Source organism: Balaenoptera ricei, chromosome 12 (assembly GCF_028023285.1).
Source record: "Balaenoptera ricei isolate mBalRic1 chromosome 12, mBalRic1.hap2, whole genome shotgun sequence".
NCBI lineage: Eukaryota > Metazoa > Chordata > Mammalia > Artiodactyla > Balaenopteridae > Balaenoptera > Balaenoptera ricei.
In genome coordinates, this window is record NC_082650.1 from 10,156,511 (window position 1) to 10,181,134 (window position 24,624).

The 24,624-nt window shown below is 41.1% G+C and overlaps 2 protein-coding genes across 4 annotated transcripts in view; both read left to right on the forward strand.

The window, feature by feature from the left end:
* TMEM242 (transmembrane protein 242) overlaps positions 1 to 24,624 on the forward strand; it is a 48,590-nt gene that overhangs the window by 20,703 nt on the left and 3,263 nt on the right. The window lies entirely within an intron of this gene.
* LDHAL6B (lactate dehydrogenase A like 6B) lies at positions 12,187 to 13,332 on the forward strand. Of its 3 annotated transcripts, none has more exons than XM_059941875.1 (2): positions 12,224 to 12,554; positions 12,717 to 13,332. In XM_059941875.1, the coding sequence occupies exons 1-2, from the start codon at positions 12,262 to 12,264 to the stop codon at positions 13,330 to 13,332; spliced, it is 909 nt and encodes a 302-aa protein (XP_059797858.1). In that variant the 5' UTR covers positions 12,224 to 12,261. The 3 variants fall into 3 exon arrangements, with proteins under 3 accessions (XP_059797857.1, XP_059797858.1, XP_059797859.1); XM_059941876.1 differs by having other exon boundaries at positions 12,224 to 13,020; positions 13,290 to 13,325; XM_059941874.1 differs by having other exon boundaries at positions 12,187 to 13,332.

The following is a 24,624-nucleotide window of genomic DNA, read 5'->3' on the forward strand; positions in this document are numbered from 1 at the left end:
AGAATCAATTTCACTGTCAAAATAGTTGAATTGTATTAAATCTCGATGTAAACCAGTTCCACAGAAAAGGGTGCCATCTAGTGGCTGACCAAGAGCAGCTTGCATTCCCTATTTTAATTCACAGCTACATCTGCTGGCTGAAAAGGCTTAAAGCAAATCTCTTCAGTTTATTAGAAATATTTTGGATTTACTCTTTGTTTATTCATAATTAGTGCAGAATTTCATTCACATGGAACATGTTTAATACATCAGATATAAATAAAAAATTTTAATTTACACAGTGGTAGATCATTTAATCAGAGGTTCCAAAAAAGGAGAGCTAGTGGTAGCTATCTTGTCAGCCAACTGTAGCAGATCAGGCTGCCCAGGATTTAAAATGGGACCCTGCCTGCCTTAGCGTAGGAATCAGTGCAGGTCCAGCCTGGCATCGCCACACCAGCTCCACCCTGCTGACCAGCCATGGGCATGGCCTGATTGCTCAGAATGGGTTCATCACTTACTTTGAATTATGGTATTTTATCATGTGGTTATGATCGAGGCAGCATTAATTTTATAACAGGAACTGAATTGTGAAAAGAATGAACATTTACTGTGGGTTCATGGTCCCCCTAATGCAGCTGTGCACATGATCCTGGTACATTCGGGCCATGCGAGTGCACAGCATGGTGATGTGATTAGATTGTTTATTAGGGCAGATGTTTTAAGTTTAGAGAATAGTGGAGATAAATGCTCTTCAGGCAGTAAGGGCGTTAGTGATACTAACTGGTAATCCCCCAGTTGTCAAAAGAAAAAACCATGCCACCTACAGTTATTTACATGTTAAAACTTTTTTACCTTTTATTATTTATGGTAGGTATTGAGCAAGAGGTTGAGCATATTTATGGTTAGGCTGTCTTGGTTTTTTTTTTCTTCCCTTTGAAGGAAAAACATTAGGTGTATAAAAAATTCCTGATAGATATGATTGGAATCACTATAGCTTTTTATGCCTAATGGTCCCGTGTTCTGCATTTGTTTGAAGTTATCTCAAAATATTGGTCAGAATCACCCACTGCTAACGTTTACTGTGGTTGTGTTAGAATATATCCATGATACCTGGTGTAGTTAAATTTACATGTCATTTATAGTTGTCTTCACAGGAGCTAAAACATCGATAGAAATAAAACCATGAATGGAAACATTCTCAGTTATTGTAAAATACTTTAAATTGTCCAGAGATTTAAATTTTAAAATTAACTCTTATAAATGGAGTTTTTTTTTTAACCGTGGCATAAGAAGTATTTGTTTTTATTTACATATATTGGTGTTTATTTTTAAAGAAAAAATATATTTAGGACCTACTTTTTTTAAACAAAAATGGATTTTTTAATTAATTAATTTATTTATTGGCTGCATTGGGTCTTCATTGCTGTGTGGGCTTTCTCTAGTTGCGGCGAATGGGGGCTACTCTTCGTTGCGGTGCACGGGCTTCTCATCGCGGTGGCTTCTCTTGTTACAGAGCAGAGGCTCTAGGCTCGCGGGCTTCAGTAGTTGTGGCTCGTGGGCTCTAGAGCGCAGGCTCAGTAGTTGTGGCGCACAGGCTTAGCTCCTCCGCAGCATGTGGGATCTTCCTGGACCAGGGCTCGAACCCGTGTCCCCTGCATTGGTAGGTGGATTCCTAACCACTGTGCCATCAGGGAAGCCCATGGCTTTGCTTTTTGTAAAAAAAAAAAAAAAAAAATATATATATATATATGTACTCATTGTTTGAAAAGAAAAAATCAGTGTAGAAAAGGTCAAAAACAAAAATCACCAAAGATCTCCCTGAATTGTAATCACTTATTATAGTAGGAACATCCTTGTAGAGCTTAGGCATGCTCATATAATCATACATAAATATTGTTTTACTGTACTACTCTGGAACTTTTTTTCACTGAATAGTCTTAAGAACATCTTTGCACAGTGGAGTATATGAATCTCCATCACTTTTAATGGCTACATGGTACTCAATTGTATGTTATAATTTACTTAATCAGTCTCCAGCCAACAGCATTTAGATTGTAATTTTTCACTATCAAACACCATAGTGAACCTCTATAGGCATACATCTTTTTGTACTGTTCTTTGTCAAGAAATGTGTTCTAAAGACAGAAGATGCTACTGTTGAATCAAAGTGTATTTTTAAAATGTTTTTGATATTTGTTGCTAAATGGCCTTCCAGGAAAGTTTATACAACTTAGAAGATACCAGCAACGTATACAAGTTTCCTAGCACCCTTGCCATTAGTAGCTTTTATTACTCTGAAATTTTTGCCAATCTGATACATGGAAAATTTCTTCCTTTATTGTGTCTCTCTGAAGACCTTGCTGCTGTAAAGGCTTTTATGGAAATAATCTGTGACTGGAGTCACAAATACTCTCCAGCCCCAGTCTTGCCTCCTCATCTAATATAGGTTGCTTTTTTCTCAAAAGGCCAGACCTCTTTTTCTTTAAAAAACTAAAAGTAAAACATGTTAAAACATACATATTTTAAATATTTCTCTAAAAAGTGTCATTTGACTTTCCTCTTCAAAGAAAGATTTTTAAAAGTTCTTCTCCATTATGGTTCATCACAGGATGTTGACTAGAGCTCCCTGTGCTGTACAGCAGGACCTCGTGGCTTATGCATTCTCTATGTAATAGTTTGCGCTTGCTACTCCCAAACTCCTGGTCCCTCCCTCCCCAACAACTGCAAGGCTGTTCTCTATGTCTGTGAGTCTGTTTCTGTTTCGTAGATAAGTTCATTTGTGTCATTTTAGATTCCACATGTAAGTGATAGCGTATGGTATTTGTCTTTCTCTTTCTGACTTTGCTTAGTTAGTATGATCATCTCTAGGTCCATCCATGTTGCTGCACATGGCATTATTTCATTCTTCTTTATGGCTGAGTAATATTCCATTGTACATATATATACATCTTCTTTATCCATTCATCTGTTGATGGACATTTAGGTTGTTTCCGTGTCTTGGCTACTGTAAGTAGTACTGCTGTGAACATAGGGGTGCATATATCTTTTTGAATTACAGTTTTGTCCCGATATATTCCCAGGAGTGGGATTGCTGGATCATATGCCAACTCTATTTTTAGTTTTTTGTGGAACCTCCATACGGTTCTCCGTAGTGGCTGCACCAACTTACATTCCCACCAACAGTGCAAGAGGGTTCCCTTTTCTCCACACCCTCTCCAGCATTTATTATTTGTAGACTTCTTGATGATGGCCATTCTGACCGGTGTGAGGTGATACCTCATTGTAGTTTTGATTTTCATTTCTCTAATAATTAGCAATGTTGAGCATCTTTTCATGTGCCTATTGGCCATCTGTATGTATTATAAGAAAGATCTTTTAAAAGAAGTAATATTATACCTTATCTCTGAGACAATGGTGAATGCACTCTAATAAAATTTATTTTCTCCAGCTCTTTTTTGTAGCTGTTGCTAGGCATACTTTTATATTAATATTTAGGCTCACTTCTTAATTACCTTATGACCAGCTTGAGGGCTTTTGCTAATTACAGTCAAATTTCTTTTACTTTTTGCTGATTTCAGTTTTACCAACATTCTGGTGTATCTCATATTAAATACATTTATTCTTTTTTTTTTTTTTTTTAATTAATTTATTTATTTATTTTTTGGCTGTGTCGGTTCTTCGTTTCTGTGCGAGGGCCTTCTCCAGTTGTGGCGAGCAGGGGCCACTCTTCATCGCGGTGCGCGGGCCTCTCACTGTCGCGGCCTCTCTTTGCGGAGCACGGCTCCGGACGCGCAGGCTCAGTAGTTGTGGTGCACGGGCTTAGTTGCTCCGTGGCATGTGGGATCTTCCCGGACCAGGGCTCGAACCCGTGTCCCCTGCATCGGCAGGCAGACTCTCAACCACTGTGCCACCAGGGAAGCCCAATACATTTATTCTTACACCGTGTTTACTTACTTCAAATGAAAGCAGCATTGTAGGGTGAATGCTTGAACCCCACATGTAAAATAAAACTATGGAAAAGCTTAAAAGTTTTTAACTTCTAAGATATCTAAGAAGGAAATAAACTTCATGCTATATACTTTTCATTGGTTTAGGTCAAAGATTAAAAACTAATTCGAGTCTCCTGGCAAATTGTTTAATGGTAGCCACTTCTGAGCGGTCTGCAGGGGAAGTCTGAAACACGGCTGAAACGTTTCCCTCTGTGTCCTCGCCTAATCTAATTTCAGTGCTTCCAAAGATTTCTACCAGCTCCGCCCCCAGGAAGAAAGCTTCAGTTTCTTATTCTGACTGCCTTATGTCAGCAGCCGCCGCCTTGCTTCCTCTTCCTGATGGTGCTTCCTAGACCGCCCAGAACGCAGTCGTCATGGTCTTGCAGAGATAGCGCCATCTGTCAAGCCCTCGGGCCTTCAAACAGCTTAAGCACTGAGGAATATTTTTCCTGGAATCATTTTTAAATTAATTGGAAGTGGCACTGTGCGTCAGTTAAATTCAGGTCTGAGGTGACAAGAACATCTCTATACTCCTTATTTCCCATTCCATTGCAGCTCTAATGGGCTTGGCATCCCGGTGGTGAGAGGTACTCTGTGTGAATGTGAAGGAGCAATTTGGTGACAGAGAGACCGAATCGAAGGGACTTGCTCAGTTTAAAATGGGACGTAATGACTGATGTCCTTTCCCTTTTTTTTTTTTTTGCCAAGGGTTGGGGGAAATCAGCCGTTTTGGCGTATTGCCAAGATTCCTCTTTAAAAACCTACCAGTTTCCTTTTACAAGTAAAATAGGGCCCCAAGCATCTTATAAAGCATTTTATAAAGTAAGAATGTGCAACACTTACCAGGAAAGATAAGCTCTGCCATAAAAGCCTTCTTGTTCCAGGCCTGACACAAATCAGGCTTAATCACCTCAAGAATGTTCCCAGTCTCACTCCGCTGGAGGGAAGGTAGCCTTGATTTCACTTGGGTTTCTTATTGAGCATAGAAAATTGGACTCACATGAGCAGGTCTCTCTAACCAAAGCATTGTGGAGTGCAGACCTGATAGCGCACGCTTTCCCCTTCAGCTTTGTGTAAGTATTTCCTGACTGAAATACTTCTAACAATTTTAAGAAGAAATCTTTTTTTTTTTTAATGTGCTGTATATCTTTCCACAACGCAGATTGTGTTGAACATAATTTCACTTTTTCTTGATGACTCAGATATATCAGTTATCATTTGCTTCTGTGCTAACAGATTCTGGGCTTTCATAGTTCTTATTCTTTTTGTACTTCTTCCTGATCCTACTTTGGCTCTTGTTTTTCACTTCCCACCATCCTGTTTACTTCAGGTTCCTTCTTTGCCCTTGTATTTTCTCCACGGTTCTATCCATTCCAGTGGCTTCATCCACGTGCAGACAACTGCCAGGACTGCGTCTTCAGCCAGACCCCTGAGCTCCTAGCTCATGGGCCCGTTTGACTGGACACTGATGCTTGGATGTCCTACCGGTGTCATGTGTGTTTCCACTTGAACTGTCATTTACCACCCCCCCATTTCGCCCCCCAACCTACTGCCGGGTCACCCACAGTGAATAGCAATACCATCCGTCATCTAGCAATGCTGCCTGGACTGAAAAGCTGGATCTTATCACGACCACACTCCTCTCACCCCTGTATCTGATCAGTCACCACGTCTTGCTCCTCCCCCACCCTCACAGCCACTGTAGCTGGGACACCTTCCTGCCCCAAGATGCTTATCACAGCTGGTGTCCCTTCTCCCTGCCTGCCACCTTGCCCCGTCACAGCCCTTTCCCCACACTACTGCAAGGATGCGCTGGCCGTCATCTTCCCCGCACCTCTGCCTTTCTACCATGGGCGAAACATCCATGCTGCGGCCAAAGCCCCCCACGCATGAGGACATTCAACCACCGCCCACCCCATCTACCCAGGACCTCGCTCCCATAATTTTCCCCAGCCTTTGATGAGCATCAGTTTTCCCTCTGCTGCAGTGTGTAGAGACGTGCTCTAGTTTCTCCTACCTCTAAAAGTCTTCTCTTGGTGTTCCTCACCCTCCTCCGGGTACCAGCCCATTTGCCTGCTTCCCATCATAGAGGAGATTTCTTGAAAAGAGTTGCCTGTGATCACTGTCTCCACTTCCTCTCCTCTTTCTCCTCAGTCCAGCTGCTTTCCCAGCACACCCAAAACTGCTGGTGTGGGTCGCCAGGGCCCTCCTTGTTGCCAGATCCAGGTCTTGTCGTTATCCTTCTGTTACTTGACCTCTCAGCAACACTTGACACAAGTGAGCATTCTCCCCTCTCTTGGCTTCTACCCCGTCCACCTCACTGGCCATTTTTGTGCATCTCCTTTTCTGGCTCCTCCTCTGCAGACCTGGAAGTGTTGGAGTGCCTGGTGGCTTCATACTTGGACTCTTCTGTTCTCCACCTGTCCTCAGTCCTTGGTGCTCTTGCCTAGTCCCTGGCATTAACAACAATCTATACAGTCTGATAATGTCCAAATACATAGCTCCAGCCTGACCTTCAGATTTGCCTTGAAACCGCACGTGGTCCATCCATCTCGTCTCACAGGCATGTCAAAGCCCCACGTCCCAACCAGAAGTTGTGGTTTCCTCTCCTCCTCCCCAACTTGCTCCTCCCTTAGTCTCTCCCATTTCAGTGAGTGCCACTCCCATCCCCCCAGTCGTTCAAGCCAAAAACCCAGCAGAGAATCATGGTAGATTTTCTCATTTCCCGTCATTCCCTTCACCTAAGCCGTGAGCAAGTCCTGCTTGTTAGCCCAGCCGCTAAACAGAGCCTGGCCCTTTCATCTCTCTCCACCTCCATTCGTCTCTTGCCTGGTGTATTGAAATAGTTTCTTGTCTAGTATCTCGGCCTCTCCTTTACTTCCCCTAGAATTTTTTTTCCACGCGGATATTTTTTAAATGTAGGTCAAATCATGTCACTCCTTTATTTAAAAACCCTTCAGCATCTCCTGTTGAGGAAGTCTCACAGGATGTAGCCCCACCTACCTTGCTGACGTCATCTTGAGCCACCACCGTCACCTCTCCCATCCCACGCCCACCTCGCCCTGCCAGGCCCTGGGCCTTCTTGTTCCTTCAGCACGCCAGCCTTATGTCTGCGTAGGGCCTTTCTAGCTTTGCCCAGGAAACTCCTTCCCTGGGTCTTTGCAGGGCTGGCTCTATGTTGCCATCCAGGGTTTCAACCCAAATTTATTTCACCCCCTCAGAGAAGCTTTCCCAGACCATCTAATTAAAATACAGTAGCCTCTTCATTCCCACCACTCAGTTCCTCTCTGATGTTATCCTGTTTTCTTTTCTTCATGACACTTGTTACAAAATGAAGTTATATTGACCATTTTAAAATGTTAATCTGTTTTTGCTAAAAGAACATAAATTCTAAGAGTGGAGTTTACCTTGTTCATTGCTGTATTCTCAGCACCTGCACCGTGCCTACTAGCACAGAGGAGGTATTTAGTGAACTCTGTTGGATGAAATCTGATCACACTGCTTCTGTCACTTCAGTGGCACGCTCTTGCCTTGAGAATACATTCCAGGTTCCTTGAAGAGGTTTGTAAGTTCCTGTGTGATCTGGCCCCTGCTTATTCTTTAACTCATTGCTTCTCGACCAGGGTGGGGGAGGTGTGTGTGGCAAATTTGCTGTGTCCCACCCGCCCACCTCCACCCATGACGGAGATTTGGCAGTGTCTGGAGGTACCATCTGGTACGTCATAACTACAGGAGAGCTACTGGCATCTAGTGGGTAGAGGCCAGGGAAGCTGCTGAACATCCTGCAGTGCACAGGACAGGCCCACAAAGAATGATCTGATCCAGAATGTCAGGAGTGCTGCGGTTGAGAGTCTAGCTGTGCCTCTACTAAGCCTCTGTCTCGGTCAGAGGTCTAGCCGTGCCGAAAGGCCATGTGCTTTCTAGCCTCAGAGATTTGTCCTTGCTGATCCCCCACCTGGGACACCCCTTTCTTTCTTCACTATTCCCAGCTGCTGCTGACCCTCTTTGTTGCCCAGATGGAGTCTGGAGGCAAATTAGTTTTTAAACTTTATAACGTGGAGTTAATCTGTTTTGGCAGTTTGGAGTTTATAAAGGTAACTTAAGGTTACCTCAAATTGAAAGTAACTTCCATACACAAAAATATCCTTTGTGTCATTTTTTTTTTAGATGGGTAGAGCTGTTGTTACTGAGGACTAGAGTATTATTTCTATTAAGCCAATTGCAGAGAATAAATGAGCTGAATTAGTAAAACAGCACTTATGCAGTTAGAGCCTATAGCCATAAAATTACTCTCTCAATTTTTAGATACGATTTAGGATGTTTAAACACATACTAATGAATATTAATTTCTTTGTTTTTCATGTTTTGTGCCACATTAAAATAATTCCTTTTTAATGATTAATACAAGCAGCTTTTTTACACTGCATTAAAAATTATATGTAAGATGATGCCTTTAAAGAACAAAAGTGAGATCTGGGTAACTTATCAGAAGAGCTTGCCAATTCATGTTATAGTATTTGAATACCATAAATAGGAAGTTGGTGCCAGGGTTGCTTTTTTCTTTTTTTTTTTTAATTTTATTTATTTATTTATTTATTTATTTATTTATTTATGTCTGTGTTGGGTCTTAGTTTCTGTGCGAGGGCTTTCTATAGTTGTGGCGAGCGGGGGCCACTCTTCATCGCGGTGCGCGGGCCTCTCACTATCGCGGCCTCTCGTTGCGGAGCACAGGCTCCAGACGCGCAGGCTCAGCAATTGTGGCTCACGGGCCTAGTCGCTCCGCGGCATGTGGGATCTTCCCAGACCAGGGCTCGAACCCGTGTCCCCTGCATTGGCAGGCAGATTCTCAACCACTGCGCCACCAGGGAAGCCCAGGGTTGCTTTTTGAATGGACATTCTACCTTTATTCTACTCAGGAGACAAAGCTTTGTGGCCCTGCTTTTGTCCTTCGCCCAGCATTCCCAGTATTGCTGACGAAAGAAAATACTTTGAGGTACTGCGATTTGTAAAGACGCCCCACACGAGGATTATGGAGCTAGGTAGATTTTAGTATCTATGAGCAACAGAATCACAGCCCACTAATTTTTTTTAAAAACTACAATTTGCATTTTATGAATTTCAAATCACAAGACTTTTAAAATAATTGTGTTTATATAATGTTCTACTTGCATGCTGGTGAGTTTATAGCTTACAATATTAACACTGCTTTCATTGCATCTTGTTTGTTTGTTTTTTTTTTTCAAATCAAGGGTTTTGTGCACGGATTATTTTCTTAAAAGTTTTCGACAGAACAAAACATTTTAAATAACTTCAAAGGATAAAAATATTCCTTCTGCCTTTGCATATTTATTTTACTGTGTTTCTAGCACTGTAGAATTTTTTTTTTAATTTGTATGTTCTAAGGTGGTAAAGGTGGGCATTAGCTTTGAAAGTAATTAAGAAATCTTTTAGTTTATTCGTAGCTTTATCTGAAATTTATGCATCAACCTTGCTAAGAAACCCCAGACAGGCACCATTTTATTTACTCCTTTATTCAGAACTCCAGCACCAGGTGGATTCTCCAGCCCTGCCTTTCCATCTCACTCACCTTTTAGCCCTCTAGCCTTACTTGGCTCAGTTCTGTAGTTATTTCCTCATTCTTTTCTACCACAAACATTTACTGAATCCCTATTCATATACCAAGCTCTGTTCTGGAGAATAGGGATATGCTGTTAAATAAAAGGTGATCCCTTTTGGAGTGACAAATTCATAAGTAATTACATTTAACTGTGTGTGATAAATCCTGTAATGGAGAGAGGTACACAGTACACTGGTGGCGGATTTTTAAAAAGTCAATTCTCCTTGGGAGATTGTAGAAGACTTAGGAGAGCATGGAATATTTGAACTGGACTCCTAGATGGAAAAAGGGCAGGGGGAGCTGGGGATGAGAGTCCAGGTGGAAGGAATAGAGTGACTTAGTTTACAACCATTCTTGGTCCAGATGCTTGCTAGTCATCTTTATTTCCTGCTTCCTCCCTCCTAAGTGGTGTAACCAAAAGTATTATGGCATAATCCTGCCATCAGCTATAATATACTGAATTTTGAATAGATCATTTGAATTAGGTTTTCCATTCAAAAGGAATAATGAGGCACCTAAGATAGAAGGTCAGTAGGGAGCTGGCTAGCTATAATTGGCTTTCCACATCTTTGGGTAGACCTAAGTCATCTGTTCATCTTTTTTAGTTCTTTCCTTCTTATCTCAAGACTTATTGTAAATAAAAGGCTGCTTTGTTTGAGATATTTTTATTTTGGAGAGTGTTATTTTTCTCAAAATTGATTTAGTGTGGCTAAGGGGAAAAACTGAAGAGGCAGCTGTCATAGTGATGGTATTTCTGAAGAGGTTCAAACTCTAGAAAGAAAATTACTGTAGAAAAAAGCCATCTAACTAAGAGTCTTTTATGTCCTTGAATTTCATCCTCAAGAACACTTATAAGAAAAATGACTTGACTGGTCAAAGGAATCATTGTAGGAAAAAGGTGAGAACAGGCATCAGGTTAAAACATTTCAAGCTATGACTGGGATAAAAGAAAGAATAAGATGTCAGCCACCATTAAATAAAGATCATTTAAAGGATTCTCCTTTTTAATTTGACAAATGGTGACCATAAATCTGACCACCAGGGTGGAGAGAACGCATGTATGTGGTGCTCTTACCATTTTGTGTGTCACGGAGCTTGTACTGTACCATCTAAACAGGGTGCCAGCAAGTCCCACTGAAACAGGATTGCAGGATCTCCACTGTTGCCACACTTTTCTCACCTCTCACCGACTCCTTTGCTTATTGTTGCCCTCTTCCTGGACTGCAGCTCAGTGGCAGAAAGAATGAGAATAGCTTCTCAAGTCCTGAATATAAAATATTCATTTTGTCAAGATTTGGTATTCTAAAATGGAATATATATGTATATACACACACACACACACACACACACACATATATATACATATACACACAATTTTTTTTTCTGCCTGTGAGGAGGCTGCATGTACCAAGAGCTCTGTTAGGAGAGAACATACTGCTTTCTTGGAATGAGGAAAGCTTTGAGGAATCATTACATGGTCAGAATTCTGTTTATATAAGTGAGGAGAAAGTACTATTATTTTTGTTTGGACTTTCATAGTTTATTGGTTACCCTTAGTTTTAAGGGTATATATATATGTGTGTGTGTACATATATATATGTGTGTGTGTGTATATATATATATATATATAAAACATATATGTATCAGATGTAAAGTTTTTATTTCCTTAGAAATTTGAAAGGACATTCATAATACTGACCAGAAAAATGCAGAGGAAAGTAAGGTATACTGATGCCATATTGTACTAGCTAATATTTTACTACTTTAATCAATAATCTGGTTTGTGCAGTTGGTCAAAATTTGCCATTTTAAGGACATAGAAGATATATCTTCATGCTAACATTAGGCTACATCATCATCATCTTTCTACTTGAGAAGTCGTTTTTGATCAGGACTCTCAATTAGGAGCGTTCCTTTGTCATGACTGTTTGACTAGCTCACAGTCGGCTGCTGCCCCTTGTCGTCAGGATCCTGCGACTTCCGCAGTTACGGTCGTGACTGGCATAAAGGCAGCGGAAGCCTTTCCAAATGTAAGGTTCTCGAACTGGATACAACGGGAAACAGGAGTCCCACTTTTCCAACGGATGCAGGGAAATGGTTCAGGAGGCCATTGGGAGACAAAGGATACGCACCTGGTTATTCCTGGCAGGGATACAGTTAAGAAAATTTAACCTTGTTTTCATCTGTACTTAATGGAAATGTTTTTACTTGGCATATGTAGTGAAAACAGAAAATCAGTAATCCCAAGGATCTGGGTTGGCTCATTATACATGCTAAGTAGTGGAGAGAATTCGAGTTCTTAAAATTTTAACTCCAGGATTCATTTGCGAGAGGAGCCCTTCCGCGTCGTCGTCCGTCCCCACCCCCCCCAATCAGATCGGACCTGCAGTACTTTGCGGAGGCCCGTTTGAGGCCACGAGAGCTGGGCCCGGCTTGCGCAGCCGCAGTAGCAGGCCGCGTCCAGCGGTCCCGGCCTTTTGCAGCCGCAGTAACGGCCTGAGCAAACGGCCAACGGGCACAGCTCTCCGCTTTTGAGCTTGTCAGGCTGCCCGCTGCCTTCTTCCTATCTCTCTTCCTTCACCTCTCCAGTGAGTAGCCATGAGCTGGGCTGTGGGAATGCTGCGGGCCAGCCAGAGAGCGGGCGCTGTGAGAGCGAATTGCCTGTGCCCGGGAATGGAGCTGAGTCCCCGCCAGCCGGCAGGCGTCGCCCGCAGGGGCTCCTGGCCCATCGCCCCCGCGTGCAAGATGGCTACGGTCAAGTGTGAGCTTATGAAGAATTTCCCCTCAGAGGAGCCCGTTCGTTGCAATAAGATCTCCATTGTAGGAACTGGATCGGTTGGCATGGCCTGTGCTGTCAGCATCCTGCTAAAAGGCCTGAGTGATGAACTTGCCTTGGTGGATGTTGATGGAGGCAGACTGAAGGGTGAGACAATGGACCTTCAACATGGCAGCCCTTTCGTGAGAATGCCCAATATTATTTCCAGCGAGGATTACCTGGTCACCGCAAACTCCAACCTCGTGATTATCACAGCAGGTGCACGCCAGGAAAAAGGAGAAACACGCCTTAATTTAGTCCAGCGAAATTTGGCCATCTTTAAGTTAATGATTTCCAGTATTGTTCAGTACAGTCCTCGCTGCAAACTGATTGTTGTTTCCAATCCAGTGGATATCTTAACTTACGTAGCCTGGAAGTTGAGTGAATTTCCCCCAAACCGTATTATTGGAAGTGGTTGTAATCTGGACACTGCCCGTTTCCGTTTCTTGATCGGGCAGAGGCTCGGTATCCATTCTGAAAGCTGTCATGGGTGGATCCTTGGAGAGCATGGAGACTCAAGTGTTCCTGTGTGGAGTGGAGTGAACATCGCCGGTGTCCCTCTGAAGGATCTGGACGTAGATATAGGAACTGATAAAGATCCTGAGCAGTGGAAAAATGTGCACAAAGATGTGGTTGCTAGTGCCTATGAGATTATTAAAATGAAAGGTTATACTTCTTGGGCCATTGGCCTGTCTGTAGCTGACTTAACAGAGAGTATTGTGAAGAATCTTAGGAGAGTGCATCCAGTTTCCACCAGGATTAAGGGTCTCTATGGAATAAGTGAAGACGTATTCCTCAGTGTCCCTTGTATCCTGGGAGGGAGTGGTATTACCGACCTTATAAAAGTAAAGTTGGCCCCTGAAGAAGAGGCCCATCTGCGGAAGAGTGCAAAAACACTTTGGGAAATTCAAAAGGAGCTTAAGTTTTAAAGTTGTTTAAAACTACCATTCTGAAGTTATTGAAGAAAAGAGAGTAGTTATGGAGTTGTGTATGTCCAATTTTTGAATAAACTTGAATTCCTAAAAGTTGGAAACAGGGAAGGGGGTGGAGTGACTCCCCTGTTTATTTAGCCCCGCCCCCAGCTCTTTTATTTAGCATCCAGATGCTGCATTATACTTTTTTTTTTTAAACAATTCCTAAGTGACTGCATCAAAGAAGGTGTTTTTGTACCACTGATGTACCAGTCCTTGCCCTGTGTATGTGTGTGTGTATAGTTGCCAGTTGTCCCCAAAATGTAGGATGCAGGTGTTTGTTGTGTTACAGAAATTCTGATTCTTTTCATTAAGTACAGGTTCATTCTTTTGTTCTGGGTAACTTATACCTATGTTCATTTATATACTGTTTTTTTGAAGTTGTAACTTCTTATACAATGTGAAAATAAACGTATACACAGAAGCATTTTCTGTAATGGAGCCACCAGCTGTCTTCATTGCCCTATGACAGCCTATCAGCCAGGCTTTCAAAAAGGCATCGTAAAATGGGAGCTGGAAGCAGGTCCTGTGTGTGCTTGCGTGTGTGTGCATGCTCATGTATATGTACCAGTGAAGCAGGATCATTAAGTAAAAAATGAAAATAATAGTGATTTAGTTGGTAGCTATTATAAAGTATTTAATGCAGTAAAGTATAAAGCTTTAGAAAGAGACAGAGGTGGTAACAGTTACTAAAAATAAAGTCGGACTGAAATAATTTTAGAACTGCCTCTGAGAACCTGACCTCTTAGCACATTAAATCAAGAAGCACATTATAAATTGTTCCTATTGAGCTGAGTCTTACCTGCAGAGTGTGCCCTGGCCCTAAGACACTCCAGGGTCATCTCTGTTGCTCAGCTTACTTCACATTAACAGAAAGCTTTTGCCTTTGAATTGTGCCCTGTTAATCATTGTCATAAAATTTGGCCATTTTAATGAGTACTTCAGGGATTGTGTTTCTCAGAAAGTTACATGTTCGCTTTTTATTCCTAAATCAATTGACTTTACTACAGATTCTATACTGTATGGATGTGATACAGTGAAGGTTTAGGAGAAAGTAAAGATGCTCGTCTGACCTTTATCTAAATAATGGTACTAATAACTTAGGAAATGAGAATCTTAGCCTTCCTATGCAATTGAATATTAAATAAATTATATGTTTATGTTCAAACATATCTCAGGTTTGATGTGGCTATCAATAGGCCTAATCAAAATTGAAACGTACTAGCATCTGCTTGCTTTGTTTTTTGTTTGTTTGTTTTTTTGGCTGCATTGGGTATTCGTTGCTGCACACGGGCTTTTCTCTAGTTGTGGCGAGTGGGGGCTACTCTTCGTTGTGGTGCACGGGCTCAGTAGTTGTGGCTCGCGGGCTCTAGAGCGCAGACTCCGTAGCTGTGGCGCACGGGCTTAGCTGCTCCACGGCATGTGGGATCTTCCCGGACCAGGGCTCGAACCCGTGTCCCCTGCATTGGCAGGCGGATTCTTAACCACTGAGCCACCAGGGAAGCCCCTAGCATCTACCTTCTAAATTAAGCCACTCCTGCTTAGTTCAGTTTTATCAAGTAGACATAGGACAGTGATCCACCCCCAAAAACTGACCCTTTACTTAACCATGCTGATCAGAGCTCCCCTACTATTTCATTGAAAATATCAAAATGTTCTGATTACCCAGGAAGCTGTGTCATATTATGGGATTAATCGATGTGATGAGCTCCATGAAGGTGGGAAGAGTGGTGGTTTGATTGTTCCAGGTGGTTCTAAAACCTTTTTAAGCTTAATTGCACCAAGTTTCTCTTCCCCTTTGTCCAGCCCTTGAATTTTTATTCAGCCATGTTTCAGCCAAATTTAATGTAATATTGAAGGAGATCAGAGCCTGCCTTATGTCTGTTTTGTAATTCTCTTCACCAGCTACTTCAGTCGGGATAAGCTGGGTTATACTATAGTAAAAAATAATCTCCAACTGTGTGGCTTAAAATAACCAAGGTTTATTTCTCTCCTAAAATTCACTGGGTTTACACAACTTTCTAGGGAAGCTGCCCTCCACAGGCTGGCTTCATACCTCAAGTTTCTTTGATCTTGAGGCACCACTGCAGCAGCACAGGTTTCCATGATTGCTATGGAAAGGGAAGAGAGGCCTGGAGAATTGAACACTTGCAATTATGTGCTTCCACCTTGGAAGTGACACACATCTCTCTTCCTCATGTTTCATTAGCCAGAATTAGTTAGATGGTTACCTAACTTCAAGAGGGTAGAGAAGTAAAACCCCCTGTATCTAGAAGCAGATGAGTACTGGCTATCAGTGAGCATTGGTAATAATCTGCCATATAGCATTCTCAATAACATGGTCACCATTGCAAGAGATACATATTATAGGCTTTTTAAGTCATTTTTATTGAAAGCTGGCACATGAGTAGAGGTTGTAGAGGTGCCCTGTCTTTCCAGGTCACAGAACCAGGGTGGTTGTGGGGAAAGAGCCTGGATATCAGTCAGGCAATTGTACTCATAAACCAGATCACCATGGGTGGGTTAACCTCTCTGACCTCTGGTTTCTCATATGTAAAGTGGTGGTCCTCATTTCTGCCACACAGAATTGTGAAGACTAAATAAAAGCCTACTGCTTGGTATGGTGTCTGGCATATAGGTGATCTCAAATGGCAGACATTGTTATTCCTGTTCAGGGAACATTTATAGTCTTATTCTGTTTTATGAAGAAGCTGTATTTCCAGGTTCTTCAGAATTACCATTGGCACAGTAATTATTGACATATCCAAAGGCTTTCTCGTCAGTAGGTCTTATAAAGCGTTCATTATTCTAACCTCAGCACCGAGGCTGGCAGCAGTCCTGTACCTGCAAGTGAGAAAACTGAAGCTAAATGAGCTAGTCAATGGCAAAGACATTTTAAAACTTGAAGCTTTTAATTCCAATAGCTGTCTATTTATTAGAATAGATGCTGTAAGGGTTTTCTCAAATTAAATTGGGGGCATAGCCTCAGCTTTTAAGTAATTTTTCAGCACACTATGTATTAGACCAAAAGTTTTCGTGTTGTTTTTTTCCTTGCCAAGACATGCATGGTAAATGTACAGCATATCCCATGTTTCACTCCTGGCATACCGGCTAAATCGCCCTTCAAAAAGCTGTTGAGGTGTGAATGAGAGTAGTAAACATTATTGGAGACATGATCTTGAATCTATTTTAATATCTAAAAAGTCAATCAGAATGTCCATGTTAGTGACAAATTACTTGTGATACATTTTCCAGTTGTCGTAACACTCTTTGAGAACTGCTGCTTTGGAGAGTGGTAGTTTCTGATAATATTACAACCCAGCATTGTTGGACACAAACATTGGGACTTAAGGATGAGGTTCTTGGAGCAGTGGGCTCATTGCCTAGGGAGTGCCATTTGTGTCTTAGTCTTTGTGGAGAGCAGCCCCTGGAGTTGTGCAGTACAGAGTGGCCCTGTTCAGAAGGGTAGGTTTGTGGTCCATAATCATGGAAAAATTCTCCCTGGTCAGAGATGAAAGAGGAAAGAGGAGGACTGCAGGGAAGAGGTCCCAGAGTTTGGAAAATGCTTCAGAGTAAAGCTGAGTTGCTAGATAGAGACTCAAGTTCCCAGAATGCCCCATCTTCACCAAACTTTTGAGGTGTTAGGGTAGGGGGATGGTTCTGTGGCAATAGCTGTAATTATTATTGTGGAATTCAGTACATTTATTTTATAACGATTTTTGCTTAAATGTACTCAATCCCTAAATCTTTTGTCAAGCACATTTTTAAGCAGGGGAATGTTCTGTTGGCCTGTACTAGAGTATCACTGATAAGACCAGCACTTCTGATCTGCATATCAGCAATTGAAACAGGTGGAAAAAACTGAAGGTTTTCGTTTACTACCCATATACTATAAATAGTATAAGCTTAAAAACTTTCTATGAGCCCTACTGTTGAAAGCAACTTGAGGCCCTGTTTATAAGTAGGGTGTAAGTAAAGACTCTGGGTTTCCATTCCCACAGCTATAAAATTAAAACAAATTTTTTTCATTGAAGTATAGTTGATGTACAATATTGTATAAGTAACAGGTGTACAATATAGTGATTCGTAATTTTTCAAGGTTATACTCCATTTATAGTTATAAAATATTGGCCATATACCCTGTGTTGTAGAATATATCCTTGTAGCTTATTTTGTACATAATAGTTTGCACCTCTTAATCCCCTACCCTTATATTGCTCCTCCCCCCTTCCCTCTCCCCAGTGGTAACCACTGGTTTGTTCTCTGTATCTGAGTCTGTTTTCTTTTTTGTTATATTCACTAGTTTGTTGTATTTTTTAGATTCCACATATAAGTGATATCATACAGTATTTGTCTTTCTCTGTCGGACTTATTTCACTTAGCATAATGCCCTCAGAGTCCATCCATGTTGTTGCAAATGGCAAAATTTCATTCCTTTTTATGACTGATTAATATTACATTGTAAATATATATACCACATCATGTTTATCCAGTCATCTGTTGATGGACACTTAGGTTGCTTCCATATCTTGGCAATTGTAAATAATGCTGCTATGAACATTGGAGTGCATGTATCTTTTCAAATTAATGTTTTTGTTTTTTTCAGATATATACCCAGGAATGGAATTGCTGGGTTATATGATTGTTCTATTTTCAGTTTTTTGAGAAACCGCCATACTTTTTTCCACAGTGGCTACACAAATTTACATTCTCACCAACAGAGTACAAGGGTTCCCTTTTCTCTGCATCCTTGCCAACATTTGTTATTTGTGTCCTTTTTGAGGATAGCCATTCTGACAGGTGTGAAGTGGTATCTCATTGTAGTTTTGATTTGCATTTCCTTGATGATTAGGGATGTTGAGCATCTTTTCATGTGCCTGTTGGCCATCTGCATGTCCTTTTGAAAAAATGTCTATTTAGTTCTTCTGCCCATTTTTTAATTGGGTTGTTTGTTTTTTTTAAATTTTGAGTTGTATGAGCTGTTGATATTTGTTGGATATTAACCCTGCATCGGTCATATTATTTGCAAATATCTTTTCCCATTCAGTAGGTTGTCTTTTCGTTTTGTTGATGGTTTCCTTTGTTGTACAAAACCTTTTAAGTTTAACTGGGTCTCATTTGTTTATTTTTGCTTTCATTTCCTTTGCTTCAGGAGACAGATCCAAAAATATATTGCTATAATTTATGTCAAAGAATGTTCTGCCTGTGTTTGCCTCTAGGAGTTTTATAGTTTCCAGTCTTACACTTAGGTCTTTAATCCATTTTAAATTTTTGTGTGTGGTGTTAGAGAATGTTCTAATTTCATTCTTTTACCTGTAGCTGTCCAATTTTCCCAGCACCACTTATTGAAGAGGCTGTCTTTTCTCCACTGTATATTTTTGCTTCCTTTGTTATAGATTAATTGACCATAGGTGCATGGGTTTATTTCTGGGCTCTCTGTTCCATTGATCTATGTGTCTGTTTTTGTATCAGTACCATACTGTTTTAATTACTGTAGCTTTGTAGTATAGTCTGAAGACAGGGAGTGCGATTCTTCCAGCTCTGTTCTTCTTTCTCAAGATTGCTTTGGCTATGTGAGATCCTTTGTGCTTCCATACAAATTTTAAAGTTATTTGTTCAAGTTCTGTGAAAAAAATGCCATTGGTATCTTGATAGGGATTGCACTGAGTCTGTAGATTGCCTTGTGTAGTATGGTCATTTTAACAATATTAACTCTTGCAACCCATGAACATGGTATATCTTTCCATCTGTTGGTGTTGTCTTCAGTTTCTTTCATCACTGCCATAGTTTTCCAAGTACAGGTCTTTTACCTTCTTAGGTAAGTTTATTCATTGGTATTTTATTCTTTTTGATGCAGTGGTAAATGGGATTGTTTCCTCAATTTCTCTTTCTGATAGTTCATTGTTAGTGTATAGAAATGCAACAGATTTCTGTATATTAATTTTGTATCCTGCAACTTTACCAGATTCATTGATGAGCTCTAGTAGGTTGCTGGTGGCATCTGTAGGATTTTTTTTTATTTATAGTATCATGTCATCTACAAACAGTGACAGTTTTACTTCTTCCTTTCCAATTTGTATTCTTTTTATTTCTATTTCCCCTCTGATTGCTGTGGCTAGGACTTACAGTACTATGTTGAATAAAAGTGGTGAGAGTGGACATCCTTGTCTTGCTCCTGATCTTAGAGGAAATACTTTCAGCTTTTCACCTGGGGTTTTTTTGTTTGTTTGTTTTTGTTTGTTTTTTGTTTTGGCTCTATTTCATTTATTTCTGCTCTGATCTTTATGATTTATTTCCTTCTACTAACTTTGGGTTTTGTTTGTTCTTCTTTCTCTAGTTCCTTTTGGTGTAAGGTTAGGTTACTTATTTGATATTTTTCTTGTTTCCTAAGGTAAGCTATATCACTATAAACTTCCCTCTTAGAACTGCATTTGCTGCATCCCATAGGTTTTGGATCATTGTGTTTTAGTATTCCTTTATGTCTAGGTATTTTTTAATTTACTTTTGATTTCTTCAGTGATCCATTGGTTGTTTAGTGTTTGGTTGTTTAGTAGCATATCGTTTAGGCTCCACGTGTTTTTGTTTTCTGCAGTTTTTTTCTTGTAGTTGATTTCTAGTATCATAGTGTTCATATCGGAAAAGATGATTGAAATCATTTCAACTTTCTTAAATTTACCAGGGCCTGTTTTGTGGAAACGTGATCTATCCTGGAGATAGATCTATCCCAATCCATGTGCACTTTAAAGGAATGTGTATTCTGCTGCTTTTGGATGGAACGTTGTGTATATCAATTAATAAGTTCATCTGGTCTAATGTGTCATTTAAGGCTAGTGTTTCCTTATTGATTTTCTGTCTAGATGATCTGTCCATTGATGTAAGTGGGGTGTTAAAGTCCCCTACTATTATTGTGTTACTCTCAGTTTCTCCCTTTATGTCTGTTAATATTTGCTTTATGTGTTTAAGTGCTCCTATGTTGGGTGCATATATATTTACAATTGTTATATCTTTTTCTTGGACTGATCCCTTGATCATTATGCAGTGTCCTTCTTTGTCTCTTGTAACAGCCTTTATTTCAAAGTCTATTTTGTCTGATATAAGTATTGCTATCCTGGTTTTCTTTTGATTTCTATTTGCATGGAATACCTTTTTTCACCCCCTCACTTTCAGTCTGTGTGTCTTCAGATCTCTTGTAGGCAGCATGTATATGGGTCTTGTTTTTGTATCCATTCAGGCACTCTGTTTTTTAACTGGAACACTTCCATTTACATTTAAGGTAATTATTGATATGTATGTTCTTTTGACATTTTGTTAATTATTTGGAAGTTGTTTTTGTAAGTCATCAAGTCACAAAAGAACAAAAGAAGGGAAAAAAAAAAAGACCATCTTTAGTGTTACGTTTGGATTCCTTTTTGTGTATGTGTATATCTATTATAGATAATTTGGTTTTTGGTTACCATGAGGTTTTTATATAGTGAGATACATATATATACATAGTTGTTTTATATATATATGTATATATATAGTTGTTTTATATGTATATATATAATATACGTATTACATATATATTTGTTTTAAGTTGCTGATCTCTTAATTTCAAATGCATTTTAATAACCCTGCATTTCTACTCTCCTCCCCTCACAATTACTGTTTTTGATATCATATTTTACATCTGATTGTTTTGTGTATCCCTTAACTGCTTATTGTGAATATAGATGATTTTACTACTTTTGTTTTTTAACCTTCCTACTAGCTTTGTGTGTGGATGACTTCCTACCTTTATGGCATGTTTGCCTTTACCATTGAGCTTTTCATTTTGTAATTTTCATGTTTCTAGTTGTGGCATTTTCTTTTTCACTTAGAGAAGTTCCTTTAACATTTCCTGTAAAGCTGGTTTGGTGGTGCTGAACTCTTTTAGCTTTTTGCTTGTCTGTAAAGCTTTTGATCTCTCTATCAAATCTACACAAGAGTCTTGCTGGGTAGAGTATTCTTGGCTGTAGGTTTTTCCCTTTCATCACTTTAAATATATGGTGTCACTCTTTTCTGGCCTGCAGAGTTTCTGCTGAAGAGTCAGCGGATAGCCTTATGGGAGTTCCCTTGTATGTTATTTGTTGCTTTTCCCTTGCTGTTTTTAATAGTTTCTCTTTACCTTTAATTTTTGCCATTTTAATTATGTGTCTTGGTATGTTTCTCTTTGGGTTTATCCTTTATGGGACTCTCTGGATGTCTATGGCTGTTTACTTTCCCAGGTCAGGGAAGTTCTCAGCTATTATGTCTTCAAATATGTTCTCAGCCCCTTTCTCTCTCTCTTTTCCTTCAGGGACCCCTATAATGTAAATATTAGCATGTGACTGGGGGATTTTTGCAGAAACTAACGCCTGTGGCAAGCAATTTTTATTTTGGCTGGCCAAAAAGTAATTGTTATTATTTCACTAACACTTTGCGGGTTATTACACTCAGTAGTTAAACCTGACACACCTGTAAAGTCTTCTAATTTTCATGAAATATTGTCTTCAGTCCACTCTTTTGTAGTAGCAAAGGAGCATTCTCCAGCACCATGAGTTTTATTTTCACTTTCTGTATCAGAATCAATCACTAAGGTTTTTTGTCTTTTTTTGGTCTTATATTCACATCATCTGAATCAGAACTGTATTCTGAAGAACTATCATCTTCTGAGACACCAGTCGATATATGTCGCTAGGACAGTCAGAGAAAGTATCTGCATAAAATTCACCAAAAAATTCTTCTTCACTCAAAATTTCATGATGCATCATTTTTGAAAATTTTACATTTGTAATATACACAGGGTTGGCACAAAAACCTAACGGAGCAAAATGTGAATGATAACAACAATCATAATTGTATAATGAACCTTGATCAATTTTAAGCTCTAACAAACAGCTTCGCACAGTGATGTTAATTGTATCACTCTCTAAAAACATACTGATACGTCTCTGGTCAGTAATGCATTCAACTGCCTTCATTTCTTTTCATTCTTTTTTGTGTTCAGCATCAGTTATTTCCACTACTCTGTCTTCCAGCTCACTGATCTGTTCCTCTGTATCATTTAGTCTACTGTTGATTCCTTCTAGTGTATTTTTCATTTCAGTTGTTGTATTCCTCATCTCTGTTTGGTTGTTCTTTATTTTCTTTGTTAAAAACTTCTGACTTCTTGCTCTAGACATCCATTCTTCTCCCGAGTTCTCTGTTCATCTTAACGATCACTACACCCTGAACACTTTCTTGGGTAGATTGCCTGTCTCCACTTCACTTCATTCTTCTTCTGGGGTTTTACCTTGTTCCTTTGTCTGGAGCATGTTCCTCTGTCACCTCATTTTGCCTGTTTTGTTTTGTTTGTTTTGTTTTGTTTGTTTTAATGTATATGGTAGGTTAGTTACGTTTCCCGACCTTGGATAAGTGGCCTTCTGTAGGAGATACCCTGTGTCCCAGCAACACAACCCCCTCTTATCACCCAAGCCATATGCTCTAGGAGTTCCCCCTATGGTTGGTCCTTCTCTTGTGACAGGCTGACTGTGGGGGTGGTCTGGTAGGTTTGGTTGGCCCCCAGTCCAGTTAGTTGCCAGACCCTGCCCTGTGCGGAAGCTGCTGACTGCTGGTTGACAGGGCCAGGTCATGAGGCAGCTGACTGCAGAACCTCAGGGGGCCCTGGGGCTAGTGCTGGCTCACTGGTGTGTGGAGTCAGGGTCCAGCAGATTCTGGGGCTGTTGTCTGCCCACTGGTGGATGAAGCCAGGTCCTGGCGTTAATGCTAGACTACTGGCAGGCAGAGCCTGGTCCTGGAGTCTGGTTACAGGGCCCAAGGGTCTTAGAGCTGGTGGCAGATCGCTGGTTGGGTGGGGGTGTTCCTGACCCAGTTGGGTCCAGGGTCCAGGGTGTCCCAAAGCTTGTGTTGGCCTGCTGGTGGGGAGGCTGGTCCAGAGGGTAGAGCAGGCTTCCTGGAGGGCTGGGGCAGGCCCAGGAGATTCTGGAGCTGATGCCTTCCCAACTGGTAGGTGGGGCTGGGTCTTGGACCCTCTGGTGGACAGGGTCATGTCTAAAGGCAGCTGGGCTCACAAGGTCTTAAGGCAACTGTCTGCTGATGGGTGGGGCTGTGTCCCCAACCCAGTTAGTTGCTTGGCCTGAGGCGTCCCAGCACTGGGTCAGGTCTTGGCACTAATGAGCTAGAGGGAGGATTCCACAATGGCACCCACCAGCACCAGTGTCCAAGTGGTAGGAGGAGCTCCCAAGAATGGCTGCCACCAGTGTCTGTGTCCCCAAGGTGAGCTGCAGTTGCCTTCTGCCTCTCCAGGAGACTCTCTCCAAGACCAGCAGGTAGGTCTGACCCAGGCTCCTACCAAACTACTGCCTTTGTCCTGGATCCCAGGACATGTGAGATTTTGTGTGTGCCCTTTAAGAGTGAAGTCTCTATTTCCCTAGTCCTCTGGGACTCCTGAAATTAAGCCCCACTGACATTCAAAGCCAAATTCTCTGGGGGCTCGTCTTCCCAGTGCAGGACCCCCAGGCTAGGGAGCCCGACATGGGCCTCAGAACTCTCACTTCTGTGGGAGAACCTATGCAGTGTAATTATTCTCTAGTCTGTGGGTCACCCACTTGGGGATATGGGACTTAACTGTAGTACCAGGCCACCATTCCTACCCGTCTCATTGTGGTTCCTTCTTTACGTCTTTTGTTGTAGAAGATCTTTTCTGGTAGGTTCTGATCTTTTCGTCCATGGTTGTTTTGCACTTAGTTGTGATTTTGGTGTGCTCATGAGAGGAGGTGAGCTCAAGGTCTTTCTTCTCTGCCATGTTGACTGAACTCCTCCACAGCTGTAAAATTAAAGAGGACTAAATGGTGTTCTTTATCCCACTTGTCTCCCTTCCTTCACCTTGCTCTGAAGCCTGTCTGTTCCTAGTTGGCTATTTTTCAGATATGCTTCCTTCTAGTGGTCCAGTTACTCACTTATGACCCTGGGAAACACGTAAATAATACTTGGGAAATTAGAGGAAAGAAAAAAAATGGGGCCAAGAGGAGGAAATGGGAACACAAGCCCCCATGCTGAAGTGGAGCAGCCACTCGGCACTCTCCTACCCAGGCCTCATGTGAGTGTCCCAGCCTCTGCCTTCTCAGCGACTGACCTTGTTCCAGATTCCTGAGAAGGTGGGATGGTAAATGATTCTGTTCATGTCCTGGCTGTCTGATACCCCACTGGAAACCTCTGTCATTAGGCTTAGTTGTAACAGATGTTCAACCA